The sequence below is a fragment of the Metopolophium dirhodum genome, chromosome 1 (genome assembly GCF_019925205.1).
Source record: "Metopolophium dirhodum isolate CAU chromosome 1, ASM1992520v1, whole genome shotgun sequence".
NCBI classification, from domain to species: domain Eukaryota; kingdom Metazoa; phylum Arthropoda; class Insecta; order Hemiptera; family Aphididae; genus Metopolophium; species Metopolophium dirhodum.
In genome coordinates this window covers 103886731-103904323 of record NC_083560.1, presented here as the reverse complement: position 1 = coordinate 103904323, position 17593 = coordinate 103886731, and the positions used below count along the sequence as shown (strand labels likewise).

Sequence of the window (17593 nt, the reverse complement as noted above, 5' to 3'; positions counted from 1 at the left end):
AAAAAACCGAACGAACATTATTCATATTTTATAAATGATAATTACCTATCTAGAAACTAATAAGAAAATCAATAATCGCGAAACGATTTTATTGTTCGTGGTAATTTGGGTGATATTATAGTGCTATATAATAGGTAACAGTGCAATCGTGTATAAACTATACATATTATATTATAATAATGATTTGATCCAAACTGTACCTACACACATTGAACAGTGTAACATATAATAAAATAAAATATGTTATAACGCATCGTCGATGATTAACAATTGTATGTACAACATTCGTATCTCCAACAAACATTACCTTTGAACTTGATAGCGGCCTACCTTATTTTCTTGAAATATTTGACGCATGCATTTAATGTAATACCGTCCGTAGAAAACTGTGCTCACTGCCAGTGTTTAGTAACAAATTTCATGCCACGTTATATTGTCATAATTTTAGTTTTGTATTTCCACGTTCGCGGAAAATTTGTTTCTTTTATCAGGGGCGGTCCCGATCCTCTGTGATTTATAACACGTGAACAATCATATTGATTTCGTTTTCAGAATGTAATCGTTTTAAATATATAACCAAAAACCAGACGAATACGGCAAAAATGAAATCTGAACACATCTATGGTCTGATCGTCTTGACGCTGTTCAGCACATTAGACATAGCTTCACCACGTGAGTTTACCTATTAATCATTATTGTCGAATTTATTATCGTTATCGACGAGACAGGAATGTTAATAACATGCTATGGAAATCGATATAAATGAATGTCCATTTTTTTTGTTATAAATTACAAGGTATTTCTGTACCGATAAAATCATTTATTAGATAAACGTGTAAAATATTTTCAATTCATTCATTTTATGATAATGGACACCTTGTTAATCTGTTTTAATTATTTTCAATAATGTTGTTTATTATTTTCTATTATTAATGAATTTAAAATAACACCACTTGTTGTAATAACATATTTATTATTAAAAAAAAATGCATAAATTAATTTATGTTTTAAGTAAAAATAATTACATGATTATAATTATGAGTAGGTAGGTACTCAAAGATAAATTAATATAATTATCAGATGTTAATATCAAATTCGAATTTTAAACGAATCTTTCAAAAATCGACAAGTAGATGAGTCCAATTATTAAGATTTTAATTGAATTCTGATTGTTTAGAAAATGATTTTTATGCTCATCTAGATTTAATTAAATTTGCTAATGGGGTGAATATTAATTGTTCGATAATGAAATCAAGTGGATTGTAGAACATTATTATAATGACTGCTGCTGAGCAATAAACACGTATATAATCTGAGGTATAACTCTCATAAATTATACCTATCTTGGCTTAATTTTGTTCAATTTGACATTTAAAAACAATCTTGATAAATTAGTTGCTTTTAACGAAACATAGGTATTTATCTTAAAATGTATTGATTGCTTATGTTGAGTAATCAATTTTTATTTATTTCACAACAAACTTACTATTAAATAAAAAATAATTATAAACTATAAAGAAATATTATTTTTATGTAGTTACGTAAAAATAGTACCTGGTTAATTAGTTATATTTAAAGTTTATATGAGCGGAATAGAGTGGCACAGAGGAAACCCGCAAAATTTTGGTCCACTTCTCTCTGCTCATATAAACTTAATATACGTTTAACTAATTAGGTAACAACTCGTTCGAAATTCGTTGTCTGTTTTTAAAAATTATCTTTATTATGTGATCATAATATGTATCAACTTCATAAAATACAAATAATAACGATAAGTCAAGTGAAAAATATAATTTATTCTCAAAATGTTTGTTTTTAGTTGAATTCGTATTATGTAAAAAAAAACAACGTTAATACTATTTGACATACCTAATATGAGTGTACGCTGTTAAAATATTCAATCAGTAAATATATATATTATATTATATTATTATATTATAATGAATGAAAAGTTTTGAAATTATTACACAAAGTAAATTATTAATTATATATTTTTATAAGTTGCAATGACTAATTAAATGTTCTATAGGTTATATAATATTAATTAGTTACTGAAATTGATATGCAAAATAAATACACAAATTACGAGACTTTAGGTTCAATTGGCATTTTGCCCCAACTAGTTTATTTCTCTGATATAAAACTTTGTGTGGTAAAATTATTATTTAGATTTTCTTAATATTATAAAATATAAATTCAATATCATAATTATTTGATCAATAACTCATGTTCACCTGATTCGGAGATACCGAGATACCGGCAAGTAGATTCACTCAGAATGTGCAAAACACTGTTCGTCTTAATATAAGCAGCGGAGCTTTACAGTGACGCTATGGTTATTTAAAATCTTTACACATAAATAATAAATATAATAATACTAATGGCATATTATTTTAATTTATAACTTAAAACTGTTTAAAAGTACTTTTATAAATTGAATATTGGAAATTTATTTTTGAATTATCAACAATTATATAATATAATAAATAAGTAAGTTTTTGTTCTTGTTATCGGTTAATAAATTTAAGACCGTATCTAAAATTCAAAAAGCAATCACATTTTACGTCGAGAATTCGTTCCAGAGTTATCGAAAATGTTTTCTTATATTTGATGTTCACAAATTTCTTTATTTTTAATAATTTCATAAGTTATAAGTTTTGATCAGACAGAAAATTAAATTGTTGTTTAAATAATAAAAATGATGTGCACGGAAATTACGCAAAATCGTGTAATAAGTGAAAAAAAATAAGACAGCAATATTAATTTGTAAAATTAAAATCAACCATGTACAAATTACATAGGTTATCTGACCTAGATATGCTGGCAAAAAGTTATGATCAAAACATCCATAAACGAACGCATTCTGCATAGAAATATTATTGTAAATTATCTTGGAATATAATACAATACAATATGCAGATAAGTATACTATATACTATAGTAAATACTAATATTAGTACAACTGCCTATACAATTATATTTGTATAGATTTTAAACGTATAAATAGACACAGCGAAATGTAAATCGGTATTTTGGTCATTATCAATTAGGTATTTATCTTAGATATTAAAATTGAAGGGACTAATATTTTATAATAATAAAAGTTCATATTATAAATGCATGTTTCTTAGGTGGTGCATTAGAGACATTTACCGCCTGTAAAATAAATTATACATTTTATTAAGTGCATAATTTACTATATTACTTATAGGTACTCATAATACAATTGATTTGATGTTTTTAAACATACTTTTTACATTTTTCTATTATTATTTTTTGTTTCTATTGAATTCTGTAGATATATTAAATCGTGTACTCTACAAGTCGGATAAAGTCAATAAAAATATCTTACTATGATTTTCATTGTAATTCCGAACCCACCTTTAGTATGTTTATCAAAAGAATATTGATTAGGTACTTAACGTTACTTTTATGATTTTAAACTGACAATATTCAGTCATATTTTTTTAAAAATAATTTTAAAATTCGTTGAAAATTGGGTTTATAAAAAGACATCGTTTTATATGTTTACCAAATATATTCATATACTAGGGGTATTGCTAACAAATAATTGGATGTTCGCGTATTGTTCATCTCCGGGCTAAATTCTATAGTCATACGCCAGTTTGCATAACAATATTCCAATTTAATATTTTTGCGTGACATCGTACAAATAAAAACATCAAAATGTACAGACAGACAACTCATCCATAAAAAGTGAAATCCATACAATCGTTTTTTAGAAAGCGATTATTAATCGTATTCATATAATATTAAGAATAGTACTTTTATTGTGTGCTCTATATTTATTATTTACACAAAGAGCGCCATTATTATCACGGTGTTAAATCCCGGCCGAGGTCATGCCGAGTTTCGAATGCCAGACATTGATCGCGCTGTCCCGATTTTTAGATTCCGAGTGGACTTGACGAGCTCATTGGTTTTTTTTTCAATGATGTGTAAATTTCTTTTTTATATATTTCTTATCACAAAGAAGACGATGGAAAAGCTTTATGCATTTTGTTCAGCACCTCTCTAAATATTTGTAAATCGAACACAGAGAACTTTGGACGATTCGATTTTTGAATTTCTGACATTATTTCGTAATAATGGCGGAAAACGTTGAAGAAAAATAAACCCTCCTATCCATTATAATATTAACCAGATTTCGGTTTATACCTAAACTTAATTCCTAAGCTGGATTTAGGCATGTGGTGGCCTTTGGGCAAAATATGTTACGAGGGCCCCAATTAGGGCTCGGAACTTAATGTACTTATAAATTACTAAATATGCATGCACTAATGCGCTTAAAAAAGTGCACATAATATGCTTTAAAAATATGCACTTGTTTATTTTATTGCTACATATTTTTCATAAATACAAATGTTTTACTAAAATATACATAACAACAGACATAATTGCCAGGTATAAAATATATATAAAATAAAATATAATACAATAAATAGCACAATTAATGTTCTCCAAATAAAATTACTTTTCTTTTAAAATGTTCCCATTAAACTCCATATCTGTAAAGCATACATAAAAATTAGAAAATACTTGGGAATTGAGAATCACGAGACAATAATAACTAATAATTAATAATCACAAAATAAATATATTTATTTTTTTTATTGCAATATTTTAAAATTGTATTATCAATTTACCATTTATGATAGTATAATATACTCTAAAAAATGGTAAAATTAAAAAATATGCACTACAAATTACAAAATCACTAAATATGTCTAAATATGCACTATAAACTTTTAATATGTTTTTCGTAGTGTCGTGAAAATAATGTCAGGTTTACTTGGCAATAAATTGAATAGCCCAATAAAAACATGCAAATACAAAAACGTCCGTGCCCTATAACATTTTTGTTTCCTAAATAACAGTTTTTTTATTTTATTTTTTTTAATTTAAAAAAACAATTCGTGGCCATTGGACTACAAAAATAACATTTAATATTGTTCGTACTATGCTGCAATTTGCTATTTATTTAATTTCAATTAATAATAAACCTGTTTTATTTAAAGACTATAGAAGTATAGAACAGCCCTCATTATTATTTTTCGATTTGAATGCTTATTATATACTTTAATACCTATAATACAAAATAGTATCTGTCCATTATTTGTTAATTTAGAAAATAAAGTTCCATAATATTCTACATAACATTTTTTAATTTGTGAAAATCTCAATATTATTATTTTTCCTGTTTTAACCGTTGAATAATAGTTACAAAACTGTGAGGCTATCGGACTGCAGCCCAATCAGCGTCTCCATAAATCTGGCCCTGTATAGTTCACAAGTAACTCGTTTATTTATCATAGATTTTAAATTCTATTGGATTTTCGAGGGTACTATAATTAAATATAAGTGTTCTAGCAGTTTGTTGTCTTAGCCGTTTACTAAATTTATATTTGACGCGATGAACTATTGATTGTTTGCGTTTTAGTTATTGCAAACCATGCACTTACTTTAGATCGACTTAGTTTATTAGTATTTGAAATATTGCATCACAGCTCAAAGAGTTCCTATTACTTAACTCTTGGTCCATTCTTATCATAAATCCTGTTTTCTTGACTTACAAGCGAGTGATGTCATTGTGTAGCGTATATTTTTTCCACTACTACCATGGTACTCCTGCCACAAAGTATACTTTGGACAAAACATTTGTTTGTTCTACAAATAATTGTATATTCCGGAAACAAAAACAGTTTCTTTTTTATTCACTCATCTTATCTGGCTTCCTTATTTAATTAATATTTTATTGTCCTAACTTTTGTTGTAATTTATTATATTGTATCGAATTGTTGTGTTCCATTTCTTATAATTTTTCTATTCTACTTAGTTTCTTACATAAATCAATTATTGCAGTGAAGCTATAACAAGACGTCATAAATCATAACTCGTATGATAAATAGAGAAAAAAACAAACAGAATTCTTCGAATATTTTGATTTTAAAACAAGGAAATATTTAACATTATAATAATATTTTATTTATATGATTATTATTTAAAACATTATACTTCTTACCACATATACATGCAATATTTAATACAATTTTAAAACTGATTTGTCATAATTTATTTACTTTTTATAAATTGTTTTCTAAATATTTAAAGTAAAAAGATTTTATCTTTATCGTTTACTTGACGATGAAGATATATTTAAGAACTTTAAGACAATATGCAATCTTTTTGAGTAATAAATGATAGTTTATTATTTAGAGATAGGATATTCATGATTTTAATAAGTAAATAACTCGAAATTATAAATAATAATAATATGATTTGATGATAAAAACTAAAAAATTTTGACTTATCATTTTTTTTTGAAAATTAACTTATACGTCTATTTTTATGCTAATGTCAATTTTATTTTATTCGTTGAATTTATACGATACAATTTTTAAATATTTTTTTACTATTCATTTTTCGATTGTGTGTGTATAGGGTTGCTAAAATTTGTGTAAGTATGACACACAAACATTGTCTTGCACACAATAAACCAGTTGTTCCCAACCTCTTATATTCTACGCCTTATTTTCAAAAATCTTGGACCCCTTGCTACAAATTGAAAAAAATTAATTTATGTACGTCGTGGTGGCATAAAACGATTAAGAAGATCTCCGGCGAAGATTATGAGTGTTTAGTGGCTAAACATTCGTAGTCTTTATCGATACCCGATAATCGGCGTTTTTAATAAAAATTTTACTTTATGATGGTGGCTTGCCCCCCCCCCCCCCCCCAGCAATGTCACCAGGTTGGATTTAATCACAACAAAAACTTTCCTTTAATTATAATAAAAATATTTAAGTATAAAATATAAAACATTTTATTTGAAATATGAAATTTACAAAAAAATATAGGTATATATTATCACGAAAACAATATCATAAAAATATAAAAATTGCTCAAAAATAGTAAAAAGGTTTAAAACAAAATTTATATTTTCAAAATCTAATTTTTTTTACCTAAAAAAGCATTATATAAGATTAGGTAAGCGAAAAAAATAAAAAGTTATCAATGTCCTATCTCTAGTTAACATTATATTATTATTATTAGCCGTTAGGGCTCAGACATAAATGTCTTTAAAAAAAATCCCCTTTCTAAAAATGCATTATTTATTAAATAAATTCAAATTATTATATAAAATTGTATATGTATGTTTATAATATTATGAATATAAAAAAATCATATAATATTATCGCTCGATAAGAAAATTTCTGATAAAAGTAATTCAGTTGTATAATATGCAACAAAATCGGCTAATTGAATGGTGTGACATAAAGATAAATTTCAGCATTGTCTAATTTAAAACCAGATTACCTAATGTTAAGTTCAATATGAACATAATTTATATTACGTAGTACTATGTAGTACTTATATTTCAATGAAGTCAATTTTTTTAGTCATAATACGAGAAATAGGTAAAAAATGTCCCAAAAAGAATAAAATTCGCTAAAAATGCAAATAATGACCCAAAAAAATGTTGATGATTAGAACACGGAGTATGTACTTGAAACACGTGTGTAGCTTGGAAAGCATTGTGTAAGAAATTCCAAATAAAAGATGCAAATGCACTGAAATCCGAGCCTTAATTATTATATTATGTATATGTACTAACATATCTACTAACATCATAAAATGGAAAAAAGTTTATATGTTTAAACGCGATAATCTCAGAAACTGCCAGTTAAATTTTTCCTGGGTTAAGATGGGTTAGGTATACACACACACACACACACACATATATATATATCTTATAAGTATTTAATTCATTTTTTATTAAAATACAATTATTATGTCACCTGTATAAACACTCAAACTGTAATTATATGTAAACTTAAGTGTTTATCAGTATTTTCAATAAAAGAAATGCGACAAATGATTAACTCATATTATTATTACCTGATCAAAGTTCAATTTATATGTGCTGTTACCATGTCTAATCACGTGAATACCTACCTATTTACACAATAGCTGTAAACATGATTACCTATTCATACAATAAATCATTTAAATAAAATCTTCAATGAAATTGATAATAATAATTACAATAATACTTACGTTCTTATTAAATTATACGTATTTATAGATAGAAAAATACGTAATTTATATTCAATAAAATACTTATTTTAATAATATTACACATATTAACAAATACAATATTATTTGTTATTTATATTTTATAGGCTTCTTGACTCTTGAGCACTACTTCGATAAATCTAAATAGATACATAGATAATAAACATATTTTATTACAAGCTATTTTTTTACATGCATTGAACGAAATAATTACATAAGGTACAAACATTTTCTGAGTCATTCAGATTACAATACTTGTAATAATATGCTGTGCCTTACTCAAAGGGGATAATATTTCCTCTAATGGTGACACATTTTTCACACGTTATAAATTCAGAGTGGAGCGATGAATTTATATTGCTTATAAATTGATCTGTGTTTTACGACCTATGATAATATATATATATATATATATTTTAAACTAAATGTATTATATTATATTATTTTATAATTTTTTTTTTCAGATACCACTGCTAAACACAACAGTTGTTCAAGATCTACTTGTTACAGTATGAAAGCCACATGGATTATAATATTATGTTAGTTTATTTTTAACACATTGTTCATTGTTTTTGACTGTAGATGATGGAAAATTTAAATTCTTACCCGGTACCATTTATGTGTACAAACATTCCATTAGTACACAGACGACGTTTGATAAATCCAAGAACACAGCATCGATCGCCGAATTTAATTTCAAAGTTCACATTCACATTCAAGAATGTGACGGGTTCATGTTTGTGAGTGGCATTGAAGTTATATTAATCACAAGATTTGATTTGCTAAAATAATAAGTTATTTTTTTTTTAGATTACTGATACTAGTATTCATAAGGGAGTCAAGACTAGGAACTCTAACACTGTAGATGAAGAAAACTATTTAAGACCAGATGGCGAGGTCCTATATGAAGATTTGGAAAAAAATATGTTGAGGTTCGTTATGTCGTTTGTAACAAAAAAAAAACAAATCAAAAATATTCTATATTAACAAATAGCTGCAGTGATATTGATTCTTAAATGGGTTTCATTCTTTCATCTCACAAATTTGATTACTTGACATAATAAATTATTATTTCTTAAAAATATAAATATCAATGAAAATATTAGTTTCACAATAAAGTGATTTCAAAATAACTACGGACATGAATTACACAACAGGGATTTTTTTTCATCATAAATGATTTTTAATTGGAAAATGGAAATTATATTAATTGCAAGACAGCATTCACAATGGCGTGACTGTGTAAATGTGTAGGTGTTCGAGTAATTTGTCGTCTATGAGGGAGGGGGTAAGAATTTGTCTTGGCTTCTTAGTAGTTTTCAATAAATATTTTCCTTATGGTTGGTGTAGGTGTGGATTTCATTCAATTTTAAATTAAAAACTAAACGTGACGGTCGAAACCAATTATACTTGACGAAAAACGTACACAAATACATAATATACATTGAATGAATAAAATAAGTTGTTCAACAGATTTTCATTCCAAGATGGTCATATTAGTACGGTCTGTCCCAGTGAAGACGAACCGGTATGGGCTTTAAACATCAAAAAAGCTGTACTATCCACGTTCCAGAATCGCATGGAGAGATTCGATATTCATCACATTGTCGCAGAGGTTGATAGAGTTTTATTTTTTGAAAAACCAAGTTTTGGTTTAATTTTGTCCATCAAATTTAGTGTTTAATTGTTATGTTATTCTCTTCTAGAGAGACATCAACGGATTTTGCCCGACGGCGTACACGTTTTTGAAGTCGAATGGTACGCAAATTGTAGTAGACAAAGTAAAGGATATTTCAGAATGTACCGAAAGATACCATATGCATTCTATAATTCCAACTTCACCATACGTTTTCCAAAGTGTAAGCCAATAGTTTTTTTTTAAAAAATCTTGTTTTTAATACTTTATAGTGGGAAATCGACTTAATTACGGTTTCTGGTCTAATTAAAATATTTTTAACGTTGTTGAATAACGATAATTTGAATATAATAATAAGTACTTTCAAGCAGTCATAACTTCTTTTATAATAATATAATTGTACAGAAATATGCACGAATTGCATTTAATTTGGTGAGTTAGGTAGGTAGAAAACCGACAATAATATTTAATGTGCACTGGGTTGAGTAGACCATACACGGCCAGACGAGTCTGTTTATTAATAAATAACTTGAAAATACAAACAAAATACATTTCTACATTATTAGAACAACGATAATTACAAAAATGACGGGACGATCATGAGAACATTTTATCATAATTACTTCCACTAAATCCAATAACAATAAATTAACAATACAACAAAATGCATTGATTTTAAATAACTTTAAAGCTTTCTTTTATAATAATTATACTTTGTAAATAACATTTTCAAGACCTCGAATGATTTTCGTTTGTATTTGGGTTCGATGATTATTTCATTACATTACCTACTTTATAAAATGCGCTCACTAATTTATGAGCTACTTGATTGGCTTAATAAATGTGAATAAAAATATATTCTTTATTGTAACTGTCAAATAAATAATAATTAAGAAATTATACTTATTAAATTAACTTATTCTTTACAGAGTGTGAAAAATAGAATTTATGCAATAAAGTAAAAGGAAGAAGTAATATAATAAAAAATTAGCATCACCCTATTGAATAAGGCTTGAAGTATTAAATAGATTGAATTGGCTTGTGGTTAGTCAAAATTATTGAGATCTGACATGCATTTTCAAACATCAAAATATAGTTTTGAAAAATTGATTGTATTAAAAATGATTACGATTATTTAATTACCTATGAATTATGAAAATTAAAGATAATATTGTTTAACTGTTTTATTTCATAAAAAAAGTAATTCTTTTAATTAATCTTCTGTTACAGAAAATAAATCTAAAAATTGTTAAATCAAGCCTTAGAATCTATATACCTAATGCTGTTAAGTAAAATTTTCGCATTTGGTGTTTGTGCTCTAAAATCATTCTGGACTGATCTTTTACCAGTCTGATTGAGCATGTTTCAATTAATTTATGCAAATAAAAATTTTTTCACGCAACATCTAATAATAGTATAGTCATGAGACCTCTTACAATTACTTTAAAAATGTATTTTCATCATTTAAATTAAAAATATCTCTCCTCAAATGTATCCAAATAAAACATTGAGCTAAGTGCCACTAATGGGTGGCTTCTTATTCATGTATTCATGTTATGCCCTTATCTTATATGGTTATTGTGCAATAATTTTTATAGATAGTGTACTACCTATGTTCTATTGTGAAAAAAAAATGTATTTTAATTTTTCCTAAATCAATTCTTACGAAATTGCGTAAATCAAATGCTTTTAAAAGTTTAAAAATAATGCTTTCACTGATTTTCCAATATTATATGATATTCGTGGGATGCAAACTTCACATAATATAAGTTGTAAAAATAAATCAGTATGGAATTGCTATAAAATAAATCAATAGGTTACACCTATATACATGCCGGAAGATAGGTAGACTTAAATATAATGGTAATACTGTAATAGTCACAAGGATTAACTAACGATATGATTGGGGATTCAAAGTTCTTTAATAGTTTAGTATACGATGTTGAAATTAATTTTAAATTAGAAATAACATCATAATATAATATTCAATATTTAAATTAACTTTTTGACTACCTACCTATATATTTATTATTTATGTTTTATATTCATTCGAATAAGATCTTGTTATTCAAAACTTTTAAGCAATGATATATATATGTATATATGTAGTTAAAACTTATAAATGAACCTAAAATATAAATTGTTAGTGAACAGTTTTTTAATAGAAATAAAAAGACAAATTATTAAATCATTATTTAATCATATTATACAATAAACCATGCCTATAATAAATTAGGGCCCAGATGTTAATGTCCTAAAAAATGAATTTATGACATAAAAACAAAAATTGACCTTAAATAAATATTTTAATGACTATTAACTGTGAAACTTAATACAATTATTTATTGATTATAAATTTAAATATTAAAATGTCTAAACATACGTGAATTTGATTTAAATTTGAATTTCAAACTTGGTATTATAGTGTAGCAAACAACTAAACATTTTGTATCAAGTACTTATTTAAAATAAACTGACAAATAATTAACTCGTAACTTTTCTCTCAATTTTTTTGAAAAAAATCTGGCAACGTCGAAAAATTACCTTAATGTACTGGTTTTTTAAATTATTCGTAATTCTATAAAATTAAAAAATATATATTTTTTATTGTAGTTGCCACCTTAATTATTATAATTATATTTTCCCACTAATCCTATATAATTGGTAAATGGGGGGGGGGGGAGGGGGGTTGTAAGGTGTATTATAAAAAATTATTCCACAGGAATAATTCTCAGGCTTTGTAGAATTGTTGGATTTTGAAAACTATTTTATTATCTCAAAGAAGAATACTTTCTTCAGGCCTCATTGAACTCTGATCTTTTATCTTATTTCAAATAAAAGTAACTGGTAAGTATAACATAATTTGTAAACAAAAGCTTAAAATTGTATTTATTTTTAAAGAGAAATTATAAAGTTTGAAATTCAAATAATGAAAAACGGAGTTCAATGCGACCTGTATATTTAATAACACTGTAATGACCTATTAGTTAAAAAAGAAATTATCAAATTTGGTTGATACTACAGAACAGGATCATTATTCCCGTAGCCCGTATTTTTGTGGACAAAATTACTTTGGCACCGGGCTCTATAAAAGCCACAACAATTACCTAAAAACGAAATAAACCCAAACAATTATACAAAATTAAGTACCTACCTAGGTTTGTGTGTCATTGAAATGCGAAACACATTAAGCTAAAAAAAGCATTGTCTATGATCATCCAAAAAAATATGATGAAGCCTTTACCAATAAAATGTAATAGTACAAAATTATCATTTTTGAATTAACAATAAACAATAAACAATCATATAATTAGTGTTTGAAGTATGAAGTATTTCATTACATGGTGAAATATTTCACAAAAACGCGAAACATTGAAATTTTTCTTAACACAAATATTAATTATGGTTATTTATCAATTATTAATTATCATTTTTGAATTAACAATAAACAATAAACAATCATATAATTAGTGTTTGAAGTATGAAGTATTTCACTACATGGTGTAATATTTCACAAAAACGTGAAACATTGAAATTTTTCTTAACACAAATATTAATTATGGTTATTTATCAATTATTAATTATCATTTTTGAATTAACAATAAACAATAAACAATCATATAATAAGTGTTTGAATTATGAAGTATTTCACTACATGGTGTAATATTTCACAAAAACGTGAAACATTGAAATTTTTCTTAACACAAATATTAATTATGGTTATTTATCAATTATTAATTATATATTTATATTGTCTAAGAGTTCTAGGTATAGTAATTGATATTAGTGAAATACGAGTGCTACGGTTGACATATTACTATATTAGGTCTTGTTTTCGACTATTTATAGCAACACTTGGTTATTTTCCCAGGAAATGGCTTATCGTCGATGATCGTACTATTATTGTAACTAAATAATATTTATATATAGATATAAATAATAAATATGAGATATTTAAATATATTAAAAAAAACTATGTTCTTATTAACACTTTGTTGCATGCCTGCATACCACATTCATATTTATAATTATATACATAAGACATGTATAGTAATTAGTAGAATATATAATATGATAAATATTGATAAGTTTATAATGCTGTACTAATGTTCAGTGTTCTAAATTCTAATGTAAGAATACATGTATAAGATTGTATCCTACTTGTATCATTTAAACATAAAAATATTTAAAAATGATGTATACCATTTTAAATGTATAGTATCAAAGGTTAGGTATACATATAGGTACCATACAATTATGAAAGTACTTAATGACAATTATATGTAAATACAAAACTTATTTAAAAATAAAACAAAATTTATTAAAATACTGAAATATTTCATTTTTTTAAATTTCATGAAATTTTCAAACACTACATATAATTTTATGAATATTAAACGAAATTAACTCTATGGCTAATAATATGTTTCTATATAGGTAGGTGAATTAATTAAATAATTTTTTTTATACGTAAATAATTGAAAGGCTATAAATATTGATCAAACGCGAGGCAAATATATAACTATCTTAATGCTGTAATTACTATTAGTAATGTACCTATGCAACTATAAAATATACATTACAAGCCTCAGAGGGGCAGATAACAGACTTTTTCACTCTTTGATGTTTTTATAATACCTACCATAATTTAAATATTTTATGAATTTGTTTTTCAAACAACATGATTAATTTATACTCAACATTTTTAAAATATCATTATCATACAAACGATATTTTTTAAAGTGTTTAGTGCGTGTGTAACTATACCTATGTGTGATTTGTATACACTCCTTTTGGGTTTTTGCCAGTTCTAATTCATGTTTTTGATTAGTTATTCATACTATTATTGATGTATAATAATTATTTATAATTTGTTTAGAAATACCACAAATGGTCACCGATGAAATCTCTATTCGTTTGTTTTTACCACATCGACCATCATATTATTGTAAAGATCGATTGTCAAGAAAAACACTCATTTCAACCGTTTGCTAGTAATGAAACAAATAGTGCAAGAACAAAAATATTTCAAACGATGGTATTGATCAAAGAAGAAAATGCAATGTATATTTCTCATCCCGATAGTAAGCCAATTTTAAAATGTTATCCTGTGAATTATCTAATTGTTATTTGTCATTCAATCATACCATTAATGGTTCATATGGTTAGGCCAATGTAATATGTAGATATTACATTCATCGTAAATCCAAAAATGAAGAATATTTATTATTATTTATTTATTAACGCAAATTATTATTAACCCATTAATTTAGGGCAAATAGTGTACATAATGTTACAATAAAAAAAACAAAATAAAAACAGTAATAATAGAATATTAAGAACAGTATTTAAAAAGTGTTAAAATTAAATTCTACATGACAGTTGTTTATTCAAAACCTAGGCACAAACAGCCAAGTTGAAATTCGTTATCAAAATTAAAGTCAAAAGCAACACTGTTGAATTCTCTTAACATACACCTTAGAGGCTCATTAAAACTATATGATTGTGAGTGGAAAGGTATGTAAAAAGTAGTCGTGGAACGAGTATTAAAAGTGGGAATATGCCAGATTACCTTATCAAGTATTTCAGGCCAACTCATTTTGTTGTTTGATAATTTATGAATGTATCATTGAATTAACTTCTGGATGACTAGATGTAAGAGAATGTAAACCAAGTTAAAGTCTTAAAATAGCAACCAACATGTTTAGTTTAAACTTATATGATATGTACCTACCTAAAAACAGGATTGGACATTATTCAGACGTTGAATCTAGACGTTAGAAATAGAAACATCATTGTGAATCTTAATTTAGTACTTAGTCAAGTTGTTAATAATATGATATTCGATTAAATATATTTTTGTATAAATTATACACAACTTTTAATAGGTATTATACGTCATACCTATTGATAGGTAAACACTAAACATACATTTTTACACAAAATAACATATTTTTTTGAAGATTAGCAATTAATATTATATTTAAATCAAGGCAACAGAGTTAATTTAAATTTATATTCAAATGTTTTTATTTGATTAGCTTATGAAATTACATCCAGACAACCTTTGTTGTACAATCACAAGCTCATTAGTAATCCGGATTCAACGGATGTTACGGAGACCATCGAATTGATTAAAAACTTATGCGAAATGAGTGAGGTACGCAAAAAGTAAAATCTAATTTGGTGTACAAATATTTTATCTTTTACCTTTTCTCCTAGGGACAATTTAACCCTGATTCCCCAAGCGAATTTTACAAGGTTATTCAAGCAGCTAGAAAATTAACGTATGATGCTTTAAAAAACCTTTATTATATTTCACAAAATGATTTGTGTTCATCTGCGACGTAAGTATTTTTTTTTAAATTATATTAGATTTTGCTTGTAAATTTAATAACTACATTATAATATAATATAATATAATATAATATATTAGCGTTAGTGTATATAATACGTAATTCTTAAAAGAACTATAGTTACCTATTCCGTAAGACTCATAAATATTATGCTTGTCAAGATATGAATTACACGATTTACTAGTTAATATAGGTATAGAATAACAGTTGGGGTTTCGCTAATTATGTATACAATTTATAGACATCGTAGATATTTACATACAATTTGTTGGCGTTGTAATTTTATTAACAAATAATAATAAATAGGTACAGTGGAACATATCAAATATAAATATAAAATACTTGGTATATAATTTAACATAAAGTAAAACCATTTACCTAATAAAATAACTTTTTTTTTAAATGTGTAATGACGTACCTAATTAATTTTAAAAGTATATTTTATTTGAATTTGAATATATAATGTCTTAAGAATAAATTTACGGTTTGCATCAAAATGATAAACCAGAATAAACTTTTTCGAGTGAATATTTATATTTTATTTTAATACTTGTCTAGTTCCACTAGTGAGTGGCTTCTTATCAAGTACTCATGTATTATAGCCTTTATCAAATAAGCTTATTGTGCATCAACTGTACAGATTGTATATATTATTGTGTAAAATAAAAAAAAAAATTTAATACTTACATTTCTTGTAGGAAGTATGTTATCTGGGCATGTAGTTACTACATTATATGAATTTTATAATTTTACATACATTAACTATAAATCGTTATTGTTAGTTAATAAAATATCTACCTAGTTAGTATGTATAGTAAATAATTGATGTATTTATTTGTGTATTCATTCAATACATTGACTGAAAGGACCTACCGTAATTCTGTAGACTAATTAGCTACTTTCTAGAATTACGGAATTTCATACATTAGATAACGCTAGCACATATAATGACACATAAATTACGTATGTAAATATTTGTTCACTTATATAATTTTAAATTTAAATTATTAGACGTATCTTTAAATTGTATGCAACTCCTAGTAAGTACTCAAAACTCAAGGGACATGAAAAAGTATCGAAAGTTGTGGAGTTTTTACTTTTTAGAGTTGTTGAATCATTAATATACTGGGCTGAACGTGTGAATGATTTCAAGAGAGAAGAAAAATCATTTGAATTATCGAACTTACGCAATTATTGAAGTCAATTCAAAAAAATTGCACTATAGTTTCTATTCAAATTTATTTGGAATTTCACAAACTTTTTACAATAAAATAAACTATAAACATCACTATTTAAAATGTTTGGTTGTCTTTATACCTAACTATTATTATAATTTTTATTTTCAAGCAAACATCTACAAAGTGCTTTACCGTATGTTCGTACCACGTCTGCGGTAATACTTATGAAAGACATATTATGGAATGGAACAATCAGTGAATCCATTTCTACCGACTGGTTAATGGCAATGGCAATGTTTGATAGGTAATTGAATTTGTTTTTTGTT

At 25.6% G+C, this 17593-nt stretch overlaps 1 protein-coding gene across 1 annotated transcript in view; it reads left to right on the top strand.

Annotated features, from left to right (window-relative positions):
- The first annotated feature begins 386 nt into the window (after positions 1 to 386).
- LOC132934536 (uncharacterized) overlaps positions 387 to 17593 on the top strand; it is a 118910-nt gene continuing 101703 nt past the window's right edge. Inside the window, exons 1-10 of the mRNA XM_061000851.1 lie at positions 387 to 672; positions 8562 to 8606; positions 8680 to 8837; positions 8908 to 9029; positions 9571 to 9712; positions 9804 to 9956; positions 14613 to 14817; positions 15775 to 15893; positions 15956 to 16080; positions 17437 to 17571. Coding sequence (XP_060856834.1) covers positions 603 to 672; positions 8562 to 8606; positions 8680 to 8837; positions 8908 to 9029; positions 9571 to 9712; positions 9804 to 9956; positions 14613 to 14817; positions 15775 to 15893; positions 15956 to 16080; positions 17437 to 17571 — 1274 coding nt within the window. The 5' untranslated portion in view covers positions 387 to 602. The remainder of the gene's footprint in view (positions 673 to 8561; positions 8607 to 8679; positions 8838 to 8907; positions 9030 to 9570; positions 9713 to 9803; positions 9957 to 14612; positions 14818 to 15774; positions 15894 to 15955; positions 16081 to 17436; positions 17572 to 17593) is intronic.